The 15,804-nt window shown below is 39.1% G+C and overlaps 2 protein-coding genes across 2 annotated transcripts in view; both read left to right on the top strand.

Annotated features, from left to right (window-relative positions):
* Positions 1-1,680: 1,680 nt before the first annotated feature.
* Positions 1,681-15,804, top strand: part of LOC120423028 (fibrillin-1-like) — a 137,929-nt gene continuing 123,805 nt past the window's right edge. Inside the window, exon 1 of the mRNA XM_039586669.2 lies at positions 1,681-2,691. Coding sequence (XP_039442603.2) covers positions 2,577-2,691 — 115 coding nt within the window. The 5' untranslated portion in view covers positions 1,681-2,576. The remainder of the gene's footprint in view (positions 2,692-15,804) is intronic.
* LOC120423030 (brachyurin-like) lies at positions 12,652-13,566 on the top strand. The gene has a single exon (XM_039586671.2). The coding sequence runs from the start codon at positions 12,653-12,655 to the stop codon at positions 13,532-13,534; it is 882 nt and encodes a 293-aa protein (XP_039442605.1). The 5' UTR covers position 12,652; the 3' UTR covers positions 13,535-13,566.

Genomic DNA, 15,804 nt, shown 5'->3' with positions numbered 1-15,804 from the left:
ATACAGTTTATTGGAAATAGTTACAACTATTTCAATTCAATTCAATTTGTGTTTTTATTAGAATTTAGCAGTTCTGTTCCAGGATGTTACATTTGCAATTCAGAGATTTGGAGAACCTTTCAACTGAGATCAATTCATAAGCCTTCGCAGGGAGGGTACATATTTCTACGTTTAGATTTTGCTAGCTGAGTGCTCTTTATTTTCCCTAAAAGAGCACTCAGCTAGCAAAATCTAAACGTAGAAATATGTACCCTCCCTGCAAAGGCTTATGAATTGATCTCTGAATTGCAAATGTAACATCCTGGAACAGAACTGCTAAATTCTAATAAAAACACAAATTGAATTGAATTGAAATAGTTTATAATCAATAGTACATCATTTATATTATAAAATAATAAGTAATTATGTTGTTGGCCATGGATAATTCAAAGAAATTTGGGGGAGTCAAATGCTTACAATAAAATTACCATTGTAATAAAAGTATTTTTTTGGAAAATGCGAAAAAATTGAGCTTTTTTGTGTCCCTTTATAAACTTCACTTTATTATCAGGGAGCAAAAAAGAAAAAAAAATAAAAATGAAATTATTATTAGAAATCATGCGCCTCTAATAAATCATTCTTTCTTAGAATTAATGCATGGAGACGATTGCTTTCTTGGAATAATTTCATAGCCTGATATGAGATGCTTGTTTTTGCTGCCATTTGAAACTTTTAAGCAATTTTGACTTGAATTTTGGAATTACATATCGTAAAAAAATAACTTTTAAAAACATATTCACTACTTCTTAGATATTTTGTATAGTTTTGAAAGCAGCAAAATATTTTTTTTTAATTTTTTTTTAGGATTTGGTTCCCCTTACTGTTTCCATCGATAAATAATAAATAAACTAGGCCATTGACAACCAAAAAAAAATAGCTCAATTTATGCTATGGAATCATTCGGTAAAAGCAAGCGCCTCCATCGATTAATTCGAAGAAAGATTGATTCAATGGAGACGCACGGTTTCTAACAATAATATCATTAAAATTTACCACTAAAATTAAGCAATGATGACGAAAATCAAAACGAAATCGACTTTAATAATTTTAAGTTGTGTATTATAAAAAATACACTAAGGTAGTTTTGTAAAAAAAATGGGTTTAATTTTCATTGAATTTATTTCGTTTTTTTAGCATTACCTGTGTGCAGTTACTAAGCATAGATATGGACTACAATTTAAAATCTGACTTATATTCAAAGTGAGAGTTAGAGAAAATGGAGACGCACTGAATTTATTGTCTACAACGATGGAGACGCACAGTCCTCAACATCAAACAACCTCTCGCAAAACCACTCTCCTGGTCAGTCTCAACATAAGTAAGTTGAAACCCTCCCCGTCAAGTGCAACGCTTCCCTGTCCATCCGCCTGTCTGTTTGTCTGTCTGCCATGTCTGTAGTGTGTGTGTGCAACATATTTCAACTCCCCTTTCCGTGTCTTCTGGCAAACTATCTTTTCGCGCATTCCTCCTCAAATACCTGCTGACTGCTTCTGTTGCTGATGCTGCTGCACCATGGCAACATAACCCCCAACTCCCTCGCATTTCCATTGGCCACTCTGGGACGGCATTCCCGCCAAAAAAGAGAGCTCAGCTCAGTGATACTATAATGCCAGTGGAGTGTTACTGAAAATATCAAGCGTCGCGGAGCCAACAATGCCAAAATATCTTAAACTAGTGGAGTTGTGGGACGTTATTTACCTATTCCTACTCAATCTTCATCGCTCTTCGTCCACGGCGGTGGCGGCGTCGGGCGGCAAACAGAAGAAGAGAGCACAGGCTGGCACCTTCCTTCACAGCATCTCCATCGTCGGCCAAGTCTTGGCCTGGTCTAACTCTAAGTCTAAGGGGGAAGCCAATCGTCGTCGTCGTCGTCGCTCGCGTCCAACTTCATAGAGGAGCGCCGCGAGTCGAAATGTATAGAAAACTAAAAACTAACAAATAAAAATGTACCAATTCATCTCGATCTGGATTCAGTCGTCTTTTGTACGCGATCGTGTTCATATCTTTCCGGCAGTCGCGCGCGGACCGGCAGCTCGGAGGTTCGATCGGTGGCCAATCCTAGCGTAGCTTTGGGAGAGTTTGTAAGGTAGCAAAGTGCAAGTCAGTCCTAGAGATTAGATCTTTGGCGCGAGTCGGCGGCGGCAGTGGACAGAACTCGGAGCCCGATCAACGCGCCATCTGTTAAGCTCATTCTAAGCGCAAGTGTGAAGTGTTGTGTGTGTGTGTTTTTTGCTAGTTCGATTAATTTCCTCATCTTTTTGCACGAGCAAAAAGAGAACGCGCGCGAAAAAAGTAAAGTGACCAGCTAAGATCGGTGATAGATTCCTGCAAGCCGGAAAAGCCATAATCGAAAGTGCAGTCGTCGGAAGCGGATTCAATCGTCGTTTAAAATTCCTATCAATGTGGTGCCAGTTAGCAGTTTTGCAACTCGAGTGAAGTGGTCAGTCGGAATTGTCAACCTTGAATACTCATCCCAAGTGGCGGAGAGTGGTGCTTCTCAAAGTTTGGAGGTGTTTTATGGCCCAAGTGAACCAGCGATGACAGCCAACTGTTGGAGGAGTAATTTATGCCGGTGGCCGTTCCGGATCTTGGGCGATGCCCTTCGGCTGCCGTCGGCGTTATTGCCGGTGTTAATGCTGGTTTTGCTGACATGTGAGTGATGAAAGAGTGATATTCATTCGTTGTGGTGTAACTGACCACTATTGTGTGGGATAGGTCTTGGTTTCGTGATTGCTGTGCGTACGGAATTTTTCAATAACGTTCTTAGAAATAACATTTTTTGCTTTTTATAACAAAAAGTTTTTTTTTTTCAATGTTTAAGGAAATGGAAATACTTATATTTTACGTCAAAGTCCAAAATATAAAAATATTTGAAAATATTGTGCATTTTTATGACCTCTTTTGTTCAATCATTTTTCACCTCTCCCTTTAAAAATGTCTCAACAAAAAAATCAGATTATAAAAAAGAAAGCTTTATCATTTTTTAAGACAAAAATCGATTGAAAACAATTCATAATACACACTCTTGATTTTTTTTTCAAAAATTTGTGTTATAAGAAAAATTCAAAACTAATAGACTGAAATTTTGAAAAAAAAAATGTTTTTAATAAAAGGCATTCGAGATCTAAAAAAATGGTAATTATTTGAAGAAAAATACGTTTTTGCCTTCCTCACTGAGGTAAGGCTATAATCCTGCTCTAAAAAATGAACTTTTTATCAAAAGCTCAAAGACCCACCTTCATGAATACATATCGACTCAGAATCGAAAACTGAACGAATGTCTGTGTGTGTGTATGTGTGTGTGTATGTGTGTGTGTATGTATGTATGTGACCAAAATTCTCACTGAGTTTTCTCAGCACTGGCTGAACCAATTTTGACCAAATCAGTTGCATTCGACTTGGTTTAGGGTCCCATACATCGCTATTGAATTGTTTGAAGTTTCGATAACTAGTTCAAAAGTTATGTATAAAAATGTGTTTTCACATATACCCGGATCTCATTTATATGCATGTAAATGATGGCCGGATCCATCATCTGACCCATCGTTGGTTAGGTAATCAAAAGAGACCTTTCCAACAAGTCCACAACATTGATGATCTGGCAACCCTGTCTCGAGTTATGACCACTTAAATGATATTTATGTACTTTTTTGAAGCCGGATCTCACTTAAATGTATGTAAACTATGTCCGGATCCATCATCCGACCCATCGTTGGTTAGGTAATCAAGAGACCTTTCCAACGAGTCCACAACATTGAAGATCTGGCAACCCTGTCCCGAATTATGACCACTTAAGTTATATCTGTGTACTTATTTTTCTGGATCTAAAAAAAATAGCTGAAATATGTGTCCAATGTTACCCATTGTTGGTAAAAAGTGAGGAAGGCATCAACCACATAGGTGGATTTAGTTAGTTTTTTATTTAAAAAAATATCCAAATCATCAACATTTAAGGTTGAAAATTATTGAAACTCTTTTTCGAATGTTAGAAAAGAAAAAGGGTCGCACCGTTGCTTCGTCACGAGATATCGAAAAATGGACCTCTGATTCGAGATCAGGGTATAATTTTATCCTTTAGGACACTGTTTCACGCAAGTCGAACATGGGTGGAAATAGATTTTTAAAGCAAATTATTAAAAAAAAAATCAAATTATTCGCTCTACAGCATTGCCTTGGCGTTCTCGATTGCGAGATTCCTACTCGAAACTAGGTGTCCGAAGGCTTGATTGTTGAGGCAATTGCAAACCTCTTTTTACACCTTAGCTTCCATCTACCCCGGGATTCGAACTGACGACCTTTGGATTGTTAGTCCAACTGCCCACCAGCGACTCCACCGAGACAGGACTCAGGGAGACGACTCCTACACCTGGACTGAGCTAACGACCTAACCTTTGTAGGTTAGTCCGGGACCAACATTTACTTCCCTTCCGACGGAAGGCGTGATCAGACAAATCTCGTCTCGAAAAATGCCACCGGGACCGTTTGGGATCGAACCCAAGCCGACTGGGTGAGAGACAATCACGCTTACCCCTACACCACGGTCCCGGCAAAGCAAATTATTATTAAATTTTAATTCTACGGTTCTACATTATATTTTCAATCTAATTGCTTTACAAAATTTCTGACAAGATGCACTGTTTTGAATTCATAGTTTAGCTTAAACTATCAAAAGTAATCGATTTTGGGGTTATCATTTTTTTTCAAAACTGTCTAAAAATTAGGGAATTATAAAGCATGTGTCTTTTAAACTTCTCAATGGTAAAGAAAACAATCGATTGAAAGCATTACAAAATGTATTTTCCTGCACTTTTGTATTAAGTATTAAGAAAGTTTCAAAATGTATTGATAACATGCGGAATTTTGATGTGAAGAACTGCCAGATTTTCGTTTTGTGACTAAGCATTTTTGTGCATATTTGAATTTAAAATAATAATTTATTTTTTTAGTACGAAATTAATCCTTCTTTTGAATCGCCCATTCAAATAACCTATTGTGTCCATAGACAAACATTACCAAAACTTAGCTTAAAGGACCATCAAATCTCTATTAAGTTTAATTGTAACAAATTGTGAATTGAATATAAACTTACTGTATCTAATGCATTTGATGTTTTTTTAATTTATTAAGCAGTGGCTTGAAATATGATACTAATAGTTTTATATTTTTTGAACCATCCTTTACAAGAATTGATGGACGTAAATAAAAAAATCAATGGCCTAGCTTTTGAAATACAATAATTGTGGAATACTTGGTTCATTCCATGCGCACTGTGTACTCAAATAGTTGAAAATAACTTAAAAATTAAATGTTAAATGCTAATTTCAATTTTAGAAAATTTCAACTATTGGTTCGATTTTCAGTGTTCATATTGAAACTATTGAGCAATTCTCTACGAAATCGGTCTTTTTTCTTAAAATTTAATTTTTGTATTTTTTAATCCGACTGAAACTTTTTTGATGCCTTCGGTATGCCCAAAGAAGCCATTTTGCATCATTAGTTTGTCCATATAATTTTCCATACAAATTTGGCAGCTGGCCATACAAAAATGATGTATGAAAATTCAAAAATCTGTATCTTTTGAAGGAATTTTTCGATCGATTTGGTGTCTTCGGCAAAGTTGTAGGTATGGATATGGACTACACTGGAAAAAAATGACACACGGTAAAAAATTTTTTGGTGGTTTTTTATTTAACTTTTTGTCACTAAAACTTGATTTGCAAACAAACACTATTTTTTTTTTTTTTTTTTGATATGTTTTAGTTGTGCAAAAAATCTTTGAGCGAGTTATGAATTTTTGAATCAATACTGATTTTTTTTCAAAAAATCGAAATATTGATAATTTATACAGCAATTCCCCACGAAAACAGCATGGAAAAAAACAAAAGTGCTCGGATCGGGCTCAAAATTTTTCTGGGGGTTCCCTGGCCGAAATAATAAGACCCGTATTTTTTTGTTTGGCCATTAGGGTGACCTACGCCGTGTTAGGGTGGTCTGAAAAATGACCATTTTCGTCGATTTTCGCAAAAACCACTTTTTTTGAAAAATCATAACTCCTCGCCATTTTAACCGATTTCAATTGTCTTATACGCAAATGAAAGGTGATAAGTTGGCCTTTCAAAGAAAAATAGTAAGAAGTTTCAAAAATCTAGCCTTACATATGAAAAGGGCGTATGAAACTTTAAAATGCCGTTTTGGCGGTGTCTGGACCAAAGAGCCTATGTCTGGAAATATTTTTATCGGATTCCCCGGACATTTTTACATAACATACTTAAAAATGGGAGGAGTTCATTAACAGGATTCCGAGATATGATTTTTTGAAAATAAAATCCGTGTTTTTTGACGCGCCGCGCGCAAAAACCGGAGAATGACGAAATTGGCAAAAAATCAACTTTTTTCACTAAAACTGCGATAACTTCAAAATTTCAGCGATGACCTCTACATGTCTGGGTATCAAAAGTTGCGTCTTTTAATTACGAAAATTTTGGTACCCAAACATCTATAGGTCATCGCTGAAATTTTAAAGTTATCGCAGTTTTAGTGAAAAAAGTTGATTTTTTGCCAATTTCGTCATTTTCCGGTTTTTGCGCGCGGCGCGTCAAAAAACACGGATTTTATTTTCAAAAAATCATGTCTCGGAATCCTGTTAATGAACTCCTCCCATTTTTTAGTATGTTATGTAAAAATGTCCGGGGAATCCGATAAAAATATTTCCAGACATAGGCTCTTTGGTCCAGACACCGCCTAAACGGCATTTTAAAGTTTCATACGCCCTTTTCATATGTTAGGCTAGATTTTTGAAACTTCTTACTATTTTTCTTTGAAAGGCCAACTTATCACCTTTCATTTGCGTATAAGACAATTGAAATCGGTTAAAATGGCGAGGAGTTATGATTTTTCAAAAAAAGTGGTTTTTGCGAAAATCGACGAAAATGGCCATTTTTCAGACCACCCTAACACGGCGTAGGTCACCCTAATGGCAAAAAAAATACGGGTCTTATTATTTCGGCTAGGGAACCCCCAGAAAAATTTTGAGCCCGATCCGAGCACTTTTGTTTTTTTTTTCCATGCTGTTTTCGTGGGGAATTGCTGTATAGATGTCTCGTTCAAAAATAAGACAATAATACTAAAAAAAAATAAGAATCATAATAAACATGTTATCACTAAATTTTTGTGTCATTCTTTAACTTGTGTTAAAATATTTTATTTTTTGCCTTGTTGTTGAGAGACCCCTTTGAACAAAATGTTATTTATAGACCATTGGCACAGTTTGATCATTCAATGTCTACATTATCATATTTTGCAAAATGGTAAACAAGGCCACCTCCGTGTACGCACGAGAGCAAGCAGCAGTCAAGTGCTCAGTGCTCCATCGTTTTTTCGATTTTTTTCGCCGTAGTTTACCGTGATTAGCCGCGAGTTTGCTCCAGCAGCATGCCAAGGGCCGGCCGTGGCCGTGGCAGTTCGAGTGCGGCCTCGAAAAACCCGCGAAGTTCGTCTACCGGCCGTGTGCAAAAAGGTAAACAAACAAACGCCGTGTCGACCGCCATCGCGCAGGGGAGAGTGAGCGCAGAAGGAATCGATAAAAAGTTACTACATCCCGGATATGTTCCAAGATCACCAGTGCGAACCCGTTCAGGTACTTCCGGTGCCACGACCAGTGGCACATCCGCCAACATTCCCATCAGGAACGAGTTCCAGATGCTGAGCGACGACGAAGAAAACAACAACAACAACACCGACGGTAGCAGCACTACCGACGACGACGACGACGACCATGGTCGTGCACGGAAAAAAGTGCCGACGCCAAAAAAGAACAATTCTCCAACGGAACGAAGACCACCTCCAATTTTTGTTTTGGACACGTTGGCGGACGATGTTGACGAGTTGCTGGAAGGCCTCGGATATTGTCTGAAAATCGGTAAGTCGGCAGTGCAAGTGATCACACTGAACAGAAAAGATTTCGACCTGGTGCTTGAAGAACTGAAGCGTAGCAACTTCAACTTCTACACATACGACCCAGAGAAGCCCCCTGTTAAGGTCGTCTTGCAGGGTTACCAAGACCGTCCGATCGCCGACCTGAAGCGACACCTCTCGAACGCCGGAATAAAGCCACGGGAGATAAAAGTGCTCTCGCGAAAGACAACAGTCACGGGTACGCATACCCTGTACCTGTTGTACTTCGACCGCGGCACCGTCAAGATCCAAGATCTGCGGCGGACTAAAACGTTGGACGGTTTTTGGGTAAACTGGCGGTTTTACACCAAGAACCCGACGGACGTAGCGCAATGCCACCGTTGCCAGAAATTCGGCCACGGCTCGCGGAACTGCAACCTTCGGCCCCGCTGCGTGAAGTGCGGTGAGTCACACCTCTCGGAGGCGTGCGCACTGCCACGAAAGGCGGATTTGGGGGAAAACGCAGAACAAACTAAGCCGCGCGTAAAGTGCGCGAACTGTGACGGCAACCATACCGGCAATTACCGCGGATGCGTCGCGCGCAAGGCCTACCTCGAGGAGCAGGAAAAGAGGAAGAAGAAAGCAGCAGCGTCCCACTCTCCTCAGCGAAGTACGAGCGGAGCCGTTCCTGCAGCTGGACAGCGTACGGTTCCAGCGGACAACCCAGCGATCCCTCCTGGATGGGGGCGTTCGTTTGCCAGCGTGGTCGCTGCCGGTAGCGGCGATGCGGCCCAGCAAGGAGTCACCGGGGAAGATCTCTTTAGCCTGCCGGAGTTCTTTGCTCTCGCGGGGGAGATGATGACGCGGTTTCGGAGCTGCCGTAACAAGGCGGAGCAATTTCTGGCCCTCGGGGAGCTGATGATCAAGCACATCTATAATTGATTATTTTTGTCTGTGATCTAGTTTTAAGCTTTCTCTCTATCTATCCTTTTCCCATTGCACTTTCTGTAAGTTTTTTGAAAACTTTTTCTTACTCTTGTCTATTCCATAGTTATTAGTAATAATTTTTCAATTGAATTACGATGTAAAACACAGCTGAAAGGAACACCAAAACTCTGTTGCGTACCTAAATGAACTCATTGTAACTTGATTATTCACAAATAAAACCGAATTGAATTGAATTGAATAAACAAGGTCAAAAAAAATTATTCAAGATAAGATAATGCAACTATCATATGTTGAAACAAACCAAACAACCTTTTTTACAAAAGATTTGACAAAATTAAGACTGACGTCAACGAAAGGATATCATCACCGTTGACCCGTTATCTGGCTGAGTTGGGAGCATTTCCCTCTGAAAAGGATCGTGAACGATGTTTTTGTGATTTTCGTTTCGGTGTTCATTTCCTTTTGCTCCCTCAACTCTATTTAAGGATTCGCCTGTTGATGACAGCCAGCAGCTCGACCAGTGGGGGGTCCCTGCCATAGTGCGGCGAAAGATAATTCAATTTATTAGTGCCCTCCACAACAAGTCACTCCAAGTTTAACTTCGGCAAAGGGTTTTTTCCTCCCGTTTTGGAGTCATTGTCCTGCTTGCTGCTGTTTGGAGAGTGGAAAGGACATTCAATCTTAATGAAAGGAACCTCAATCACGCCCAGACACGGCAGAGGACCCTTCAGGACCAGCAGCAATGTAAAAGCACAAATCACTCCTTCCACTCTAATAAATTGATACTGATAGCAATCAGCCAACATGACAGCCAACTGAAATTAAATTGGATTTTTTTTCGTTTTTTTTTTGCTTTGTGCGTGCGTGTCTCACCGGATTTTGGCCGATGGCCGCCACTTGGAATCCGTCCCTTTCGTGAATGGGCCAAAAATAACCCTGCCGTGAAAAAGGAAGGAAAAGTCGTCGCGGCCGATTTTTTTTGTGTGTGTGCATTCCCTGAAGAACGAAATCACGACTTTTGGTGCTATGCAATCGTTGAACTCTTCGCCATCGGTCGTCACATTCACATTTACTCCAAAAGAAAACAAACTAAAGGAAGGAAAGCAAAAAAAAAAACCGTTGAAAAGAAAGTTTTTCCTCATCCGCACGCGATGATATTTTCCTCGTTTTTCTTCTTTGGTGACACGGTCACATGTTTACCGGAGTTTTTCTCGGTTGCTTTTTTTTTGTCTGGTGTGGCAGTTTTTCGGGAGTGGGAAAATGTTTTGTTTTTTCTCGCTCTCTTTCCCACGGAGTAGCAGTTTTGTATTGGGACAAATTTCTTTGCTCTGCAGGTTAATGGGATTACCGTTGTTGGGGGTAATGCTTGTGACGACTGCTACGTGATGGTGTTGTTGGGTTCAGCTGGTGGGTGACTGTAGCATCTTTTGATTTTTGATTATATCACAAAATTTTTGGAGTTGATGTCAGTAAACGCTTTAGTTCCACTTAGGTATGATAGATTTGGGCTTTCGGAATACGCTCTAATCGACAGAATTAAATGTTAGTGATTTTCCAGCAAAAAAAAAAATATTGTAAAATTCGAGTATAAATGCTGTTAAGAGTGTTGAGAGTGAGAGTGATCATATGCTTAAATGCCGAGTGTGGCATTAAGTTCTCTTTATCAATTTTATAATTTGTTTCAAAAGAATGTTGTACTGATCTTAAGACTAAAAATGATCATTTTAATTGTTTTTTAACTAGATCTGAAGGTGAAGACTTCCATCATTGCCATGATTTTTCGTTCAAAGATATAAATTCTGCGCCCCTATCAATATTTTGACAAAATTCCTTCTACAAGTTGTTTAGAATACTGCCCTACACATGCTTACACATCTTTTTAGTAACGATTGTCCCATTCCTTGCCAACTAGGACGTAAATGACTGTACCACAAAATTATATAAATTTTGAAGCACAATTGATTTAGATCAAAAATTCTTTCAATGGCTTCTAGAAGGCAACAACCGGCACATGCTGATTCATTTTGGTGCAGAAATTCGTTAAATTGAATTCAATATAGAGCATTTTAGAGTGATGATATTTTTTTTTCGAAAATGATCAACGGCTTCACCTTAAGCTAGATCTTAATATATGTGACAAAATTGATGTCCACAACTACCTTGTGAATTCAAGTTAATTGATGTTGAATGTTGGTTTATTCACAAATTTGAGTATTTTTTAGATCAAAATGTTTACAACTACTCGAAATTTCAGTTTGGTAACACCTAACTTATACATGACCATCTTAAGATTATAAGTTCAAAACTTGAGCTTCAATCTATCTTATCACTTCGTTGGCCGATTCGGCTCATATTTGGTGAGGAGACTAGTCAATCATGATTGTTTCTTTAAATCTAGATTAAATTTTCAAAACAACCTATCCCTCATGGGTTTCCTATGCAGATAGGACCTTTTGAAAATTTAATCGAGAAATCTACATTTTAAATTAGATTATTTTTTCCAAAAAAATATGTTGTAAGTTTAACAGACCATTCTTCTTCAAAAAAAACTGTTGATAATTGTGGAGAGACTTATTTTCAATAGAATTTAACTCATTCATAATTTTATTAAAACGATAAGAAGCCATAAGAAAGGAATTGTTTTTGGACTTTTCTAGAAAAAATGACTATGGAAATAAAAATATAATTTTTTTGTATTTTTTGTTTTTCATGTTGAGCAGATTCATCTATAAATCTGACGAATGGTTTCTACAACTCACTTCCCCGACTCTAACCAAACCTGAGGGAACAAAGACTTGGATTAGAAATTGAAAAACCTTATCGCAAATGAGCCCTTTCTTGTTATGAAATCCGCTATCTTATCGAACCATTTATCTTTCAGATCGTTGACCTATTGTACCACATCCTGTAAAAAAAACAAACGTTTTTGGAATCTGTCTAAACAAATGACATAATTCTTTTTTCTTCTGTCAAAACGAATAAGAAGATTATTTTTTAATATCTATACTTACAATTTCATGAATGTGTTTTAATTTATTGTAAGACTTATAATTTATCTACAATCACTTTGCTCAAAAAAGTTAAGTAAAGTAAAATAGATAAGTTACTCAGATAAGTACGCAAATTACTTGAGATTGAAAACAATTGAATCTTTTTGAATAAGTGTTGATATTTTATGAGTTTGAATAGTTTTTATAATAAATAAGTTTTTAATTTAAGAACATACTTTTTTTTGCTACTCAGATTTTCCCATACATTTTGAGATTTGAGCTTTCTTTTAACAATGTTTATTTGATATTATGTTTAATTTAATGCCATTTTCTGATTAGAAAAATGAATATCGTTATTTTTTGGGATCTCTCTTGCTTGAACTTCTATCCTATTTAGATATTACTAGAAAACAGCGACTAGAAATACAGCGATTTTTTATTATTGTTGATTCAAGTAAAGTTTTCAATATTTATTGGACGTTGTACCTATCAGGTTATTGTTTGTGTTTTGGGTACCTTAGCAACTGGGATTTTAATCCATTGATAAGCTTAAACCAAGTTGGGAAAGGTCTTGGGTCCGACTGGCTGATATTTTGCACGGCCCAAAATGATGTTCAACGCCCAACTAGAGCAAAGTGATAAGGCACCGTTTGTTATAAATCATTAATAAAATTTCCTGTATCAATAAATCCGGCACGATAACGACAATTATCTTTAATTCATCAGGCATATAAAAGGCTGCCCATTGATTCTTAGAAGCAGTCCAGTTCACCTGCTCGAATATGAAGAGTTCGATTATTTTTGTTGCCGTTTTAGCGCTAGCCAGCGCGGAGTGGATCGATATCGATTGGTCCCAGGTCCGGCCAATCGAGGACTTTGATCACTACTGGGCTCGCCTCCCAGCTAAGCTGCAATACCTGCGTAAACTGCAACCGGATCGTAGAGTCACGTTCGGCCAGGAAGCTACTCCCGGTCAGTTTCCGTACCAGGCCGTTGTGCTGATCTCCGTACCGGGAGGTACTGCTCTGTGTGGAGGATCAATTCTGTCCAAGAACTACATTCTGACTGCTGCTCACTGCGTCGTTGATGCTACTGGAGGAACTGTCATCGTGGGAGCCCACAATTATGCGACTTATGAACCATCTCAACAAAGGATCGCTTTTGGACTGAGTGGAATTCAGTATCATTCAGGGTACAACCCGGAGATTGTGCGAAATGATGTGGCCACCATTCGCTTGAACAGTCCATTAACATTGAACGATCGCGTTAAGGCAGTGCGTCTTCCTGCTTCAGGAGACTATCGACAGTTTGCGGGAGCGACAGGAACCGTTTCCGGTCATGGAAGGACGGAAAGTGGTTCTACTTCTAATGTCCTCAGATTCACTTCCAATCCGATCTTGAGTCAGCAGGAATGCTTGGACTATTGGCAATGGCCGGAAATTATCGAGGCCCAGAACGTCTGTCTGGATGGTGTTGATGGCCGGTCGGCGTGTAATGGCGATTCCGGTGGTCCTCTCACTGTAGTAGATGCTGGTAGCAGTATACAGGTCGGTATTGTCTCGTTTGGAAATGGTTATGGTTGTACCCTCGGAACTCCTTCGGTATTCGCCCGCGTGACTTATTTCAAGGATTGGATCCTGCAGCACTCGGATGTGCAGCAATAATTTACAAAATTTTGTGGAATAATCGACAAATATATTCAGTAAGCTAAATAAACAAATGTGTTAGTTGTGTGTCACTAAATCTACTCACTTATTTCCAAATCCACCCAATTTCACGACAGTCAAATTCGAATGGCAGTGGATTACAAGATTCACACACGGCAGCGCCCACCCACTCAATTTACAGTCAGGTTTTTCCCTCAGCACCCTCCTCAACTTTATGCTTTATGGACAGCAGCAGCATCGCCGGCACGTGTTGGGTGCAGCAGCAGCATCGCATACAAAGTGTCAGGAAAAAGCAACAACAACTTTTTTGTTGGTTATCAAATTTTGAGCGCCACGAGCGCGCTTTTTCCCTTCACAACAGAGTCGGATGGTGCAATATGACGCTTTCGCTACATAAAAACAAACTTGTATTGATTAACTGGTGTGTAAAACTGGTTCAGCGCGTATCGGAGTAACTTGATCCGGTGTTGACTGAAAAAGGTGCGAGCAACTGCATCCGATGGAAATGAGTCGTAAAAATTTGAATACCAGCATTGCCGAACGAAGGTCAAACGGAGTAAGTGGAGCCAGGAGCAATTCAGTTTGGAAAAAGCTCTCATAAAGATCAGCTTTTTACACCACGGCACACAATGGAATGGAAATCCTGACGAAAGCTTAAGCCTTAAATGGGGGTAGGTGTTATTCACCATCAGCCCCCAGGTGATTTATGGTGGGGCGTTTATTGCTGCTATTGCTACTGAAGAAGTGCTGCGTATAGACACTCTCGACCCCCCTCCATTCTGGCAAATTGAAATAAATGTCTGGAGGAAATTGGATGCAATATATGAGAGAGATAAATGACGGGAAAACGTGTAAATTGAATTGGGCTGTGGTGTTTGAGGTTGCGCAAATAAAAATTAAATTTTGATTCAATTAGGGAGGGGAGTTTCAGGGGTTACTGTTTCTGGAATGGAAAGGGGTCTGAAGGTTTTCAAGAATGGAAATTTCACTTGAATGCATGCCTGCCTCCCTCACACATAGAGATTTAATTTCAGCTTGATGTTGAAATTTTACAAAAAACTTTATGCAATTTGCTACCGCGTGGCCACAACAAAAGCTTCCCCAAGGGAGTTGGACAGCTGTTGCGCATGAGCTGCCAAAAACAAACTAATCCTCAGAACAATTTTCACACCACCGCGACTTCTCGGTATTCCAGCTTTCGTCAGTATGGACCACTTTTTGTTGGGTGACCTGTTTGTTGCTGACAGTTTTTGACAGACACACAAATCTGCGTGATTTTTTTCGTCAAATTCCAGGTCTCGGTCGCTAATGGTTGTTTTATGATTGTTTTCAGGCCAAAGTTTTCTCTCGGTGATATGAACGTTGCGTCGCTTTTTTGTTGGTCCGCACGGGTCAAATATGGCCACGTGGGTGGACTTGTCGCGCGCGCGTAGCATCCAATAAAATGTGAAATAGAAAAGAAAGATAGAGGGAAAAAAACCAGTAACTCACTGGTCCCAGCATGGCGTGTGCCCACCCGCCGTTAACCCAGCTGCGATGATGTAAATCTTCTCGCTTTGGATGACCACCGTATGGGTCGTCGCTGCCTCTGGGGACACTTTTCACTGGCTGTCGATTCCACCGGCGAGCGTTTTCCAGAATGATTGGTGTGTTGGTTTAATGTTTCCGCTCTCGCACATTTCGGTTCTGATTGGCTTTTGATGACCGGGATGACCTATCTAAGGCTATTTAACCTGATATTTGTCATAAATTCTCATATCGGAACACTCACTGCTGCCGCAGCCGGGTTCATTGGGTGTTTTTGGGTGGCTCGAAGATGGTTATTAGTTCACACTAAAATCGCAGTATTATTACCTCGTAAAAGCACAAGTTGATTTGTTTGATCATTCCCGGTGAGAGGAAACAAGTTGTAACACAAGACGAAAGCAGTGGTTTCGTGATAAATGTGACACCTAATTAGTTTGGAACGGCAAGGAGGAGTGCTGTAATTTACGAGTATTTTTATTGAATGATTCTTGAAGCTATATAAATAAACCTTCCAAATTAAAATGAAGAAATCAATCCATCTATTCGTCGCTAACATTTTAAAAAGCGCCATAAACATAGCCAAACGATTTTCATTATTTTATCTTAAATTTTGACCAAGTATTTACAAATATTCAAGTTAGATAAAACTTTTATTCAACAATATTGACAAGCGTGAAACTACGATTTGATTTTTTTTATTCCTGGTTGTTTTGTGATTTTTGTCATACATCTCGTTCAAA

This window comes from Culex pipiens, chromosome 3 (assembly GCF_016801865.2).
Source record: "Culex pipiens pallens isolate TS chromosome 3, TS_CPP_V2, whole genome shotgun sequence".
NCBI lineage: Eukaryota > Metazoa > Arthropoda > Insecta > Diptera > Culicidae > Culex > Culex pipiens.
Note: the sequence above shows the minus strand (reverse complement) of the source record. Positions and strands in the feature narration are given on the sequence as shown.